Raw genomic sequence first — 12,420 nt, 5'->3', positions numbered from 1 at the left:
GCCCGGGCTGCCGGCCTTCTGCCTAAGGCAGTCTCTCCTCACGGCTGTTAAAATGGGGGTCTCCCCTCGGAGGGGCTCCGGCGCCCTGGGGGGGTGGCTCTCCCCCTCCCCTCTCCACCAGCCACGCGCTTAGGAAGGCTCAGTGCCTTTTTGTGACTTCCCACCTCGGCCTTGTTCCAAGTTTGGGGCTAGTTCAGGCGGTAGTTTTAACCAGAGGTGGTGTCAGGGTGGCTTGAGTCATTCTGGGGCCGGTTAGAGAGGAGAGAGATTTCTCTCTTCTAACTTAAAAAAAATGCCATCAGCCAAGTGCGTGTCATCGGTTTGCTTGCTTTTAACCAGTACTGTAAGGATGAATGAAAACAGAGGCCCTACGTCTGCAAATGGTGCCACTGGTACCGGGCTGACGGGAAGCCACCTTCACGCACGAAGGTGGCCATCACAGCATGGTGGTCGTGTGCCCGTGGGTTTTCCCACCTCCTTTTTTTCTTTTAGCGGTGTCGTACACCTCATGAAGTATGCCAGATTTCTTTTGCATGAGCGCTTGTGTCTGTCTTGGGGTGCAGTGCCGGCAGCGGCCATGCACTGTGCCTGCCTGGTGCGTGTGCTTTGCTGCTGTCACCCACCTAGCTGGAAGGAGCCCGTCAACTGCTGCAGCAGCAGTACGGCTAACGTAAGTCGTACCTAGCAGGGTGTCACTTCCACTGCTTATCTGTGGAGCGAATGTTCCTTACAGTAAGCAAAATCCTCCTTAACGATTTTTAAATAGCTAGGCTTATATTTTCATCCCTGTCCTTTAAGATTATGGTTAATACACTTGACTAAAATGCAAGTACAGCCAAATTATTTTAAAAAATTGTTACTTTTGGTGCTGCTGTTTATTCTGTCACTCTCTTAATGTCTTTTTAATTGTTAAGTCATGGTTTTAGCAGTGTTCTTTTCTTCTTACATTAAAATGTTGCCAAAGCCTCGGTGGAAAACTTAGGAAAATAAATCTGTTTATGTTGTTTGTTATACTTTCCTTCTTTATTTCCTTTTGCCCAGGGACTTTTGCATTAAATCAGTCTTTGTTTTGAATGGTACATCTGCTTTAGTTGTTTACTTCTTACCTGAAGTGCTAAGGCTCGGTTGACTGTAGGGCAAGCAGTAAAAAAACTCTCTCTCCATACTTTTTTCCTTGTAATTGCCGATTGTAGTGCAGGCTATGGTAAGATGGAGAATAACTGTGTGAAAGTGGTGGTAACAGGGTCATGGCTTTGTGTGCATGCCTACATGTACCAACAGGCAGAAAAGAAGTACGTAGGATACTGCCATGTTGTAAGCAGAAGTATCTGTGCGAAGCAGGTTGGGTTTTTTTGATGCCTTCATGTGATGTCAGTGGATCTTGAGCTTACATTCCACTTTTCCCTCTGACGACTTGAACTTTGAATTCAGATGAAATAGCGAAATGTAAATGAGTAATTATCTGAAGTTCTATCATTCTACATACCTCTTAGCCAAAAGAATAAACTTAATGTACAAAATGAGGAGGAAGAAATTGCTCAGTGGCATTCATATGAGGGGCTGGCTGGCAGGGCAGAGCAGCCTCTGACCTTCCCAGGTACCCTGCTTACGTGAGTGGCCTTTTTACTGGTCTTCTGTTGCCACAGATACTAATGACAGCAAAGTGCATGTCAGGCCTGGGTACTATAGAGAGCTACTGAAATAGGGCATTAAGAAAAAGGCTAAATCTGCTCCTTGTGCATATGGAGAGTGGGCACTGGAGGAGGCCTAGGAGCAGTGTCAGACACAACCAGTCTTCCTTCTATGTCTGTGGTTTCTGGGAATTCATACAGGTTTCAGCTGTATTCATTTCTTGTGCAGTACCTGTGAAAACACATTATGATCACGGAGAACGTGACGGTGGTCTCAGCAGCCCTTTCGTGGTACTCTGTGCACAGTGAAGACCTTACCTTGTGGCTGCTGGACAGCAGGGAATAGGCAAGGATCCCTCTCTGCAGCTTCTGTTTTGCCTCCAAATGTGGTAAAGGCTTCTGGTGGGGGTTTTTCGTACATTCTCTCTCCCCAGTTTTTTGTTTATGTACCAGTTATGCTGGGGAGCATGAGAGGTGCCTTTTGCCCCATGCACAAACTGCTGCAGGCAACACTTGAAGAGGTTAACGAGAGCTATGTTGGCTGTGAGACTTGCTGTTATCGACATCAGGGGCTAAATTACTATGCATGAGGCATACTTGACTAGACTTATATTTGCCCTTTTAGAACAGATTAAAGGTTTAGTGAAGTCTTGTGCTTCGGTTTCTGGCATCACTGGAGTTTCTGACGAAGGGGTTTGCTTTAGCACAGCATCAGTTCAGATTAGCCTCTGACTTCTTGGAATTAGCTGTTTGAGATGTTGCTCATTTATTTGCAGCTGAAGAAAGTTTGGGTTGGTTTTTTCCCCATCCTGCATCCCTCTTCTTGGCTTTTGCATCCTCGTGGATTTTCTAAGACATTTCTCTTGCAAGGAGAAGATAGTTTGCTTTTTCAACTTCTTAAGGTTCATTCTTCTTTTGGATGCAGAGGCTATGATGCCTGCATTAAGTGGAGCCATTGTAAATAAAAATCTGTCCTGCTAATAAATGGCAACTCTTTTATAGTCAGTCTCTATGTGCCTATAGGGACAGAAGAGCTCTGGAGTACTTCCTTAAGACTTCAGAGGATGCTACGTGGACAAATATGGACAAGAAGAATGTTACCTTTTCCAGAGTTGTCCCCTGTGGCTTTTCCCTGCCTGAAAATGGACCCGGGTGTCCCCCTCCTGCACCCTGTGCTGTGGGGTCTGATGTGGATGCCCTTGTGCTCCACAGGCTGTAGAGGAAAGAGGGACGCTGGAATGTAATGGTTCATCGCCGAGTTACTCTAAAGGTTGTGGATGACGATAACTGTAAAGGTCGAGGAGCTTCTTAGCCCAGTCTTGTATGATACTTTTTTCATGCAGCATTTAGTTTCTGGATCAGTGTGTTATCCTTTCATCTTTGGAGATGTTTGTTCATATACTGACTGATTTAACAGTAAGGGGTTTTTGGATGAACGGGAAGAGTAAAGAGGAAACCTTGTGCTGATTCCCCATCCCCCATTTGTGATTCAGCCCTTCTAAGTACATAATATAACAGAAGGTGCCTCTTCAAAAGAGACATAGATCAGGAGTTGGCAAAGGTTTTTCGTGGGTAAAATGATAGGCATTATGTCTGGTTGAACTACTGTTAACTAAAACCCTATTGCTATTCTTACAAAACTTAAGTGAGCCTTAAAATTCCTGTGTTTCTCATAAAAGAATATGTTTTCAAAATCCATTGTCTTGCATTTGGGGTAGCAAATATCCTTGTAGTGTTGGAGAAGTAAGAAGAGCACTCAGTGTTGCCACATGTGAGGTTGTCTCCCTTTAATTTCTCTGGATTGCATGAATTTATGTATTAGCATAATTTTAATCTATAGCATATCATGCTACAGGTATGAGGGACGCTGAATTTAATGTACTAGATCAAAGCTCAGAGGGTATGTAGATTGCCAGATACGTGCTCATACGCAGTAGCATACTTCTGTTTAACATGTACATGAGGTTGATTACAGATAAAGTAAAGATACCATATGATTGTTTTAAAACTTCCGCCAAGTTTGGAAGCCCCTCTCACCTTTATGTCCTGGGTCACGTCTCCTGAATGGAGCTGCTGCTGTTCTTTATATGTCCAGGTGGTGCAGTGAGTCGCCAGCTACATCAAATCAGCAGAAGTTTAATCTCTGGCATAATGGACATCAGCTTAACTGATTGTCAGGTTTGGCCAGACTGTTACAGTGGTGTCAGTGGGTAAGTGATCATCACTTTGTCAGGTCGGGGACCCTCTATGTTGTACTGAGGCAGTGGACTCCTCAGATACTCAGTTTTACTCTGTAAATGTTAAAGTATTGACTTTCTCTGTAGAAAATGCTGGCAAGGCATCTGGGCCTTTGACTGCTTGCCAGTAATCTGAGTGTTATTGTTATCTATAATTTGAATGTTAGTCTCTGCCTGTTTGCCAACTGATAGCTCACTTTGTCACCTTTCTGCCTATACTTCCTGAGTGGCTGACTTTATTTCATCAAAACTCTGTCAAACAAACTGCGTATAAATTCTGAGTCTTGGGTAAAGCTGATGCAAGCTAAGATTTGTCTTTCATTCCCTTCCAAAGCCAAGCTGGAAGTAAATGCTAATATCCAGCAAAGAGGATGCTGTGCTCTTGCTGTATCGGAAGCAGCCAAAAAGCTCTCTGCTAAGATAAAATCTCTTTTAGGAGTTCTGTTACAGCTCTTGAGGACTGATCCTATGTGCACAGCTTTGGTCAAGTTTCTCCTCGCAAAACTCTGTGTTTTGATGCAGACACTGAACTGGAGAGTTTTTAGGCTGCTTCTTGCTTGAATGTACTTAATAGTCTTAGATTTAATGCCGATAACCCTTTTTGAAATGGGATCTCACACCTGAGCTTCTTTTATACATTTGTAGTATGGTCACTTTTAAGGGACTTGGCTCTAAGATGAAGACTTACCCTTGCTGCAGCTGTGGGCCTCAAACACCTTCTTCGATTCGAGTTTGCTGTCTTCTCCTTGTTGAGTTCATTGCTGCCCTGGCTGACCTCTCGTCATGGGAACTGTCCTTTCAGCCCTGGCCTCTGCTGGCACTTGGGCAGAGGATGCAGTCTCAGCTGGAGGAGCATACGTACTAAATTGCATGGATCTGTGTGCTTATGTGTAAGAGTGTAAATTTCCCTATTCTAGCTGAAAATGCTTAGGACAGGAGCAGTGGCCACCGGTCCTGCGCCAGGGAGGTTGCAGACAAATCAGAACAGCCCCTGTTCAGGCGGGTCGTACGGATGTTGTGCTCTCACAGCCTGGTGTGTTCTGGCAGCCTGACACGGCTGGTGCATGGTGAGCTCTGGACAGTTGCTCTTCCTTTCTTTCTGCGTTAGTTCCTTGCTTTGGTGTAAGCCTGCTCTGTTCTCTGAAGAGTCCGTGCTGCAGTGGCTGCGGGCCTTGCAGGATTGACTGATATCTTTGTCGAACCAGTCAAAGTTCTGTCTGTGGGTTCAGCTTAGGACATCCTCTTTCCTCCATACCCCACTGCCACTGCTCGTTCGTCTCTGTCTCCCAATTTTTTACTGCTTAAGCAAGTTGGCCCAGTTGTAATCTGTGTGATGCTTAATTCTCACAGTGGGAAGGCAGCCCTGGGTTGGCCAGCAGATGCAATAGCCAGAGTTGTGTCTGTAAGCCCTTAGGGGAAATGTAAAGTTAAAATTGATTCTTAGTTTGCTATGGATATGGTGCAAGTCAGAAGAAATCTCTGTGTGTTCTTTAAGGCAGTGTGGCAATTTCCCTCAGCCTCCACCTGCTCATGTTCGAGTGTTGTTGAAAAGGCTTTGTTACTACCTAATATTCGTCAATAAAGTACAAAAAGTCAACAAAATCGTATGTTCATTATTAAAGTCTCTTCTTCTCTGGGAGCTGGTATGCAGCCATATTTTGATAAGCTAATATGTACCGAGACAGAAGACTTTAAGAAGTTACCTTTTTGCTGTTTTTAACATTTTTGAAGCTATATTTATTAATTGGTATGACCCGCAGAGGACTTCCAGACCCACTTGTGGTACTGTAGGTGAGCCGTATGAGATGAGTAAAGGCAAGAGCTGTGATATAGGAGGAGGACCGCTGTTCTCACAGATACGCCCCTGTGAGTGCACTTGTGCTTTATTTTCTTAAGTGTGAAGGTAGTTAAGTGTTGACGTAATGTTTTAAGGAAATAAAAATTTTCCTGTTACCTGGCATCTTTAAGCCAAACTCAGATGACTTTGAAATATATGTCCTAGTTGAATCAGCGGGAATCCTATGAGTATGGCTGGGATGGCATGGGATTCTGGGTGCTGTGCTACTGGAGAGGTGAGACAAATCACCTATAAATCACTGGACATCAAATGGTTCTTCTGGTCTCAGAACCTAAACCATTCCTTTGACACCAAAGTGATATGTGTCAGAGTAGACTTTTTCTATTTCTGTAAGTGCTTCAGTGCAGGAGAAAATAAGCTTAAATGTTGACATCTAAGCTGTCAAGCCTAATTTTTATGGTTAAGACTCCGTTGAGCTGAATCAAGCTTGCATCCTTGACAGTTGTTTTGAGGGTCTTTGCAGGTTGGGACAGAGAGCACAGTATCTTTTGCTTGCATTTGAAAAGTTGTGCTGGACTCCATTTTAAAGGCAATTAACACTGCAGCATAAGATTGCGGGCACCAGGAAAACATACTGGCTGACAATGTGACACAGCTTGATTTCTGAACAAAATAGCATCAATGTGAAGTAAACAGATAAGGTGGATTTGACTAGAATTTGTTAATAAGGTTAGGACAGCAATTCTCAAATACATCAACTGTGCAGCCATCATTTGATAGTGGGGTTTTCATGATATCCCGTAATATTTCAACTTTACGTATTGCAATTGCTTTGTGTTTGCTCTGGCCACACATAGTCACAGAAAGGAAAAAAAAACCTCCATATGAGGGCTCGTGCCCTCAGCAGTGCAGTGTGGACTTAGCCCATCATGCTGTCTTGATTGAACTGGAATTAGCTGTGACAATGTTGTTTAGCTTGGAACACAAACCTTTTCAGAGATAGTTATTTTAACTAGTGCACTTTCATTATATTACTGCAATCAAAAATGAGTCTGTCCCTCCTCTAAGTAGTATTTCAGGTGCTTAATACAAATGACATTCCTTTGGTTTTAAGGAGCAAACATGACAGTTAAAAATATGTCTCTGAGGAAATTTTTTTACCCATTCCAGTTACTTGTTATCCTGGTGAGGTATTATTCATATATTTTCTTTTTCCATGCTTGAATTCTTTCTTTGTCTTTTTATTACTACCAGGAATAAATCTGTGGCTTTTTTGCTGTAGAGTTATTTTCTCAGAACCCAACTTTATATCTCACCTGAAGTCACCCTACTTCTCCTTTTATGGCATTGCAGTATCTCTTGGTGATGCCAAAAAGAGCAGCTTATATAGCTCCAGTGACAGATAAATACCGTAAACTCATGGAATTGAATCGATCGCACTCGTGTTTGGGTCCAGAGGTCTGACCGAGGCCTTGCCTTCTCTTCTGCTGTTTCCATTGCAGGATTTGGCCTGATGAGCCACACTTTGTGGCAGGAGTGTGCTGCTTTCCTAGTCACTTGTTTTTCATGGTTGGCCTTGAATCCTTTTAATTGGTGTAGTGTATTCATTTTGGTATGCTGACTGTAATTAGGGTTTTTTGTACTTGATATTTTTGAGACAATAATATACTGTCTTGCCAGGTATTGGCAAGGACAAGCTGAAGGAGCTTTTTGGTTTTAGCAAGGAGGGGGAGTGTCTGGTATCTAGAGGACAGGTGAGACTTTGGGCACTGCAGAACAGGACTCCCTGTTTTGTCTGCAAGGGCCAATAGGGCATTTTTCGGTCTGGGGAAGAACGGAATTTTGTTCCTCACTCAGTGGCTCTATGTCTCCAGTTTGCTTGACAACTATACCCTGCTTTCCACCTTACTAATGCTGTTTGTCTCCAATGACAAGCACAAGGATTAGCCTGGAATTTATTTCTGAAATGACCGTCAGTGACATATTCGTTCTTCTTTGTTTTTAAACTTCACTTAGGTGAGTCGAGTGATTTTCACCTCTCTGAGTTACTGCTTTAGGCCATGCTCAGACCTAGGTGGGTGGTAAGTGCTGCATTAACGTGTTCGGCTTACAAACTGATGGAGAAGGGAGTTCACAATTATAATGCACAAAGATTTAAGTCCATGGAAGTTACACTTAAGTCTGCTCTAAATCCCTTCTATACTGCCGGCATGGTAAGTACCTTCAGTGTAAATAACAGGCGGTATTAACATTGAAAAAACCCACACCTTAGTTCTGGAGTACAGTTATGTAGCAATTTAAAAATAAATCAGTTTTACGGTGTCTCATAGCTTAGGTAATCTCAGCACATTTGGCATCCTGGTCTTTGTTTTCTGCTTTTCTTTACTATAATATGTTTGTGTGCACATGCAGAAAAAAATCATGCATGTGTACTTAAATGGTTGTGTTTCACCCTTAAAATGTGTTAAATAGGTCTTAAAGAACCTGTATTTTTTTTTATTTTAGTGCTGTCAAAGTGTGTGTGAAAAGGGTATGTACCTACATGTTAAAACCGAGCAAATTGTTTTAAACTTATACAACCTAATGTCCACTCTCTTTTCTGTCTTACCTAATAGCGATAACCTGCTACGAAGAGCTGCATGCCAAGAAGCCCAGGTAATACTGTCTAAAGTGATAAAATTAGATTAAAATCTCCCTCTTATCTTGGTTGTGCAGGGCTCCTGAGATTTTCCCAGCGGGCCCTCTCTACGTGACAAGCGTTGTAATGATGCCATCTGTGTTCTTTTGCTGAAGTGCCAAAGCGTGGATGAGGCCTCCAGCGTGCAGCTGGGGTGCTGTACCTTTCGTGCCCTGACTGCTGTTGCAGTGGACGGTGCAGTGTTATCGCTGGGGTAATCTTAGTTACTGCTGTAGCTACCCAGACCTCCATTTCTGCAGGTGTAATTACTCCATGTCTGTAAAGTTCTGGTGGGAAGATGATTTGTTGATAAGACAGGAGACTGAAATCTCAGATCCACCACGACGGGTGTAGTCTGGGCAGAAGCAGTGCAAACTGCTTCATGATCCTGCTTGGCTGGAGAGACCTTACCCTTGTCTATTTGAGCCTGAGTGCCTTTATTGAGGATACTAAGTGCGATGACTGACCTAGTGTTTTTGAGACCCATGTATTGGGAACTTGATGGAGGCAACACGTTTGCCGATCACTGACAAGAAAGCTGGTATTCAGAGAGAACGGGGTAGTTACTGTTTGAATATATTGACTGTTGCATTTTGGAGTTTGTGGTCTGCATGGGCAACCAGCCATGAACAGATTCCCACACTGTAGTAATCCCATAAAGGAATCTTGTCCTTAATAAGCAGTCTTTCATGGGTGCTTTCAACTGCTGTTGCCCGTGGATTACATCACTGCACAGGTAGTGCTTATTGGCTCTGATTACCTCAGTGGTGTGGTGTAGGATTTTAAGAGTCTTTCTACCTCCCATAAATAAAGTTTATTCTAAACCTGCTTCTCCATGCCAGATCTTAGAGATTTTGCAGGATGTCACACTGCTCCCGTCATTGCTACATACTGGGGCCTGAGAAGAATGGTGAAAATTGTTTTTCTCATTAAAGAACTTTCCTTGAGATTACCCTGCTTCTGTGGTGCGCCTGAATAATCCTAATTTTAGCCTGCCTGCTGTTGAGGGAAAGATATTCACAGCACCTTGATTTGGGCAATGGAACTTCATGCCAGAATAGATGTAAGAGAGCTCAAGTGTCATGAAAGAATAAGAAAAATCTTTCCCTGAAAATACTGCTTTCATAAATCATACTTACAGCTTCAGAGTCAAATGCATTTCCAACTCATAGTATCAGTTGTTCTTGATTTTTATGTTTTCAATATTCATTTTTACTGCATAATGTCGAAGTGATGGAATTTTTTTATATCGCCAAAAATAGCAGTTAATACCTCAGTATTTGAAGCATGCTGACCAAATTAAAAAAAAATTTTAAAAGGCACTGATGAAATTATATATAAGGAGAAGTTAAAAGACCTAAGTGTGTATGCTGTCAAAAAGGTGTAACTGCTAAGGAAAGACTGGCACAAGAAGATAGTTCTGTTGTGGAAATTCTGACTTTCCTGTTTCTTAATTCCAGTCATTAAGTGATGGGATCTATTCCATTATGGCTTATTCTTGTAAATGAAAGTGCAAAAGCACTGTCGACAGAGCTTTCTACAATTTCAGTAGTTAAAGCCTGGGAAAATATCCTGCAGAAGACTCCTGCATTACAAAGGAGTGAACCAGAAAGCCTAGCAATCAATTCTTGCTGTACGTTCCATTCTCATTGATGTGTCAGTGCCAAATACTGCTTGAAAACACACAGCAATACAGCAAGGAAGGCATTAAAAGTCTGATACGTTCTTCAGAATAATAACAATCCGTAATTGTTTGAAAAATGCTACTTGCGTTTATAGTGCTGTATAAATATTGGGAAAAAATAGAGGCAGACTCACTGAAGAAAAAGTTTAGTCTGACTCAAGTGGGGGGATTCCCTATTATTTTTACAACAGATTTTTAAGTTTTTAAGCCTGTTATGATACCAAATTGATGAGGCGTCCACCTTCCTGCCAAAGTATCCGCTGCAGCAGTATTTCATGCAAAGACTCCACCATGCATGTCTGAATTTAAGTATCAGTTTATGATGACAGCCTTGGGGTGGCAAATGATCATAGAAAGATTCTATAATAAAGAACCCATTTGTCGTATTTTAAACCTTTTACACCTCCTTCTCTGGAATAAGTCAGTGTCAGCTGACTGTGGACTTCCTTTGAAAATGTGGTCTCGCTGAGTGACCTTGTTACTGAACTCTGGGCATGTGTTAGAGGTCCTGTTTAGCTGGCAAACAATTTGCTCTGTGAAGCAGGGATAGTTTTCTGTAAAAGAATGTAGTTTCTCTGTTAGTATTCATAAAACATTATAAAGCCTTTGTATAAAGGGTTTTTCATAGTTGCCAAATAGTGATTGTCATCTTAGAAGTCCAGAAATGCAATACCTGGAAGTGTGCATTTGACAAGGAAGTGAAAAAGACATTGACTCTACTAAATTATACCTTCATATATATATTTAATAACCATTTTTAATGTCTGGCTTTAAGTTGTCTTTCCTTATGTTGTGCTCTGAAAAAAAGACTTCTAGAATGTTGCATTATTTTTTTTTTTATTCCTGTCTTAAAAATCAGCATTTGCTTTAGAAATGCCTCTGTATGTAACATAAATGTGTAAGTATATTACATAAAGAAGTGATTATGTCATTACTCATAAATTCCTTATGAGCCTTGTTAGGTTGTTTAGAGCAAGCAAATACATCACATTGTGCCCCCCAAGCAAATAATTAATTGTTTCTAACAGCTGTAGCATGCTAGAGGTCCCCTATATTTCCCAATTGCCACCCAACAGTTGCAATAAAATAAGTTGGTCTGTTTTCCAGCTGATTTGTGAGTAAAGCTTAAGAGCTATTGATTTGTTTCCCTTTCTTTGAAGATTCCTTTACTCTTAGCAACTTCTCTCATCCTTTTCCTTTCTTGAAGAAGAAATTTGAATGTTTTAAGCAACATAGCCAGCTGCACACTTCTTTTAATTGAGGTTTCCTGAGCAAAGTTGGCAAGTGGAATTAAGTATGAATTTAAACAGCTAATGTTCACTAAAATCTGCTGTGCTTTGTGTGCAGTGTCCACCTTCTTAAATAGAAAAATTCCTACTAGGGGGATTAACTTTCAGGATAAAGGGGGAAAAAACCCAGGGACAGTTGACTTTGTCTTTTTTTCAGCGCAGTAGTCTTTTCTTCCTACTTTATTTCTGGGGCTTCTGGATGGTATTGCTGAATACATTGTCATCCTTGTACTCAAAACCAGTTTAATTTGGTGTAGTAGTGAGGATTTGGTGAGCCTTTAGGTGAGCTAAAAGAGGTTTACAGAGTGGGAAGTAACATGCGTGGAAGCTTTGCCTTTTCTTGCCTCTCCTGTGCTGAAAGCTATGGAAATAGGTACAAATGGCTAAAAGGTACAAGAGGCTGTATGGAGTAACTCTCCAAGAATTTAAAATTGAGGCACCTATTCAGAATTGGATCAAAAGTTGAAGAGGAATTTAGTGATTTTTACAGGGAGACATTAGGAAGAAAAAAATGCCTGAGAAACAGTGAGCTTGCTTATAGGTCAGGGCAAATTCTCTGGTGATTATCTTTCATATCTTCAAAAACTTAAGCGTAGAAAATACAAAAATGAGCAGAAGAGATGTAAGAAATGAAGGACACAAGTGGAAAAAGATGCAGAAGGAAGGTGGCAGGCAGGTGTATGAAAATTACATAAGGAAGGATAATCAAGTAACCTTGGAGTCAAGGATAGTTCCCTGGATCTCTGCCTATGGCAGAAAACCAGAGGTTGACAAAGCGAGATGGTGGTGGAATTGTAAAAATGAGCTAAAAAGTACTTGTGACAGTGGTGTAAGCTGTGGCTGAGTGTGTAGGTCTTTGAATAGGAGACTGTACAATGGCTGAAGATGGAAGTCATTTGAATGTCATGAGGTTTGAAAGCCCATTGACATTTGTAGAGATGCATTATTTTGAACTGTTTTACCAATGTGCTTAAAAGATAAACTGAACTCTGCTCTTTTTATCTCACTTAGGCTTTTGGCAACCAGCTGATCCCTTCCAGTATGCCACTGAAGAAAGCAACAGTGTTTCTCAACCCAGCAGCTTGCAAAGGGTAAAATTGCCCC

The 12,420-nt window shown here is 41.7% G+C and overlaps 1 protein-coding gene across 1 annotated transcript in view; it reads left to right on the top strand.

The window, feature by feature from the left end:
* Window positions 1-12,420, top strand: part of AGK (acylglycerol kinase) — a 36,789-nt gene that overhangs the window by 722 nt on the left and 23,647 nt on the right. Inside the window, exons 2-5 of the mRNA XM_009333040.1 lie at window positions 7,347-7,420; window positions 7,683-7,747; window positions 8,282-8,321; window positions 12,328-12,407. Of these exons, the coding sequence (XP_009331315.1) occupies window positions 7,347-7,420; window positions 7,683-7,747; window positions 8,282-8,321; window positions 12,328-12,407 (259 nt within the window). The remainder of the gene's footprint in view (window positions 1-7,346; window positions 7,421-7,682; window positions 7,748-8,281; window positions 8,322-12,327; window positions 12,408-12,420) is intronic.

Source organism: Pygoscelis adeliae, unplaced genomic scaffold (genome assembly GCF_000699105.1).
Source record: "Pygoscelis adeliae isolate BGI_AS28 unplaced genomic scaffold, ASM69910v1 Scaffold38, whole genome shotgun sequence".
Classification (NCBI taxonomy): domain Eukaryota; kingdom Metazoa; phylum Chordata; class Aves; order Sphenisciformes; family Spheniscidae; genus Pygoscelis; species Pygoscelis adeliae.
The sequence above is the reverse complement of the archived record's forward strand: the minus strand, read 5'-3'. Positions and strand labels throughout refer to the sequence as shown.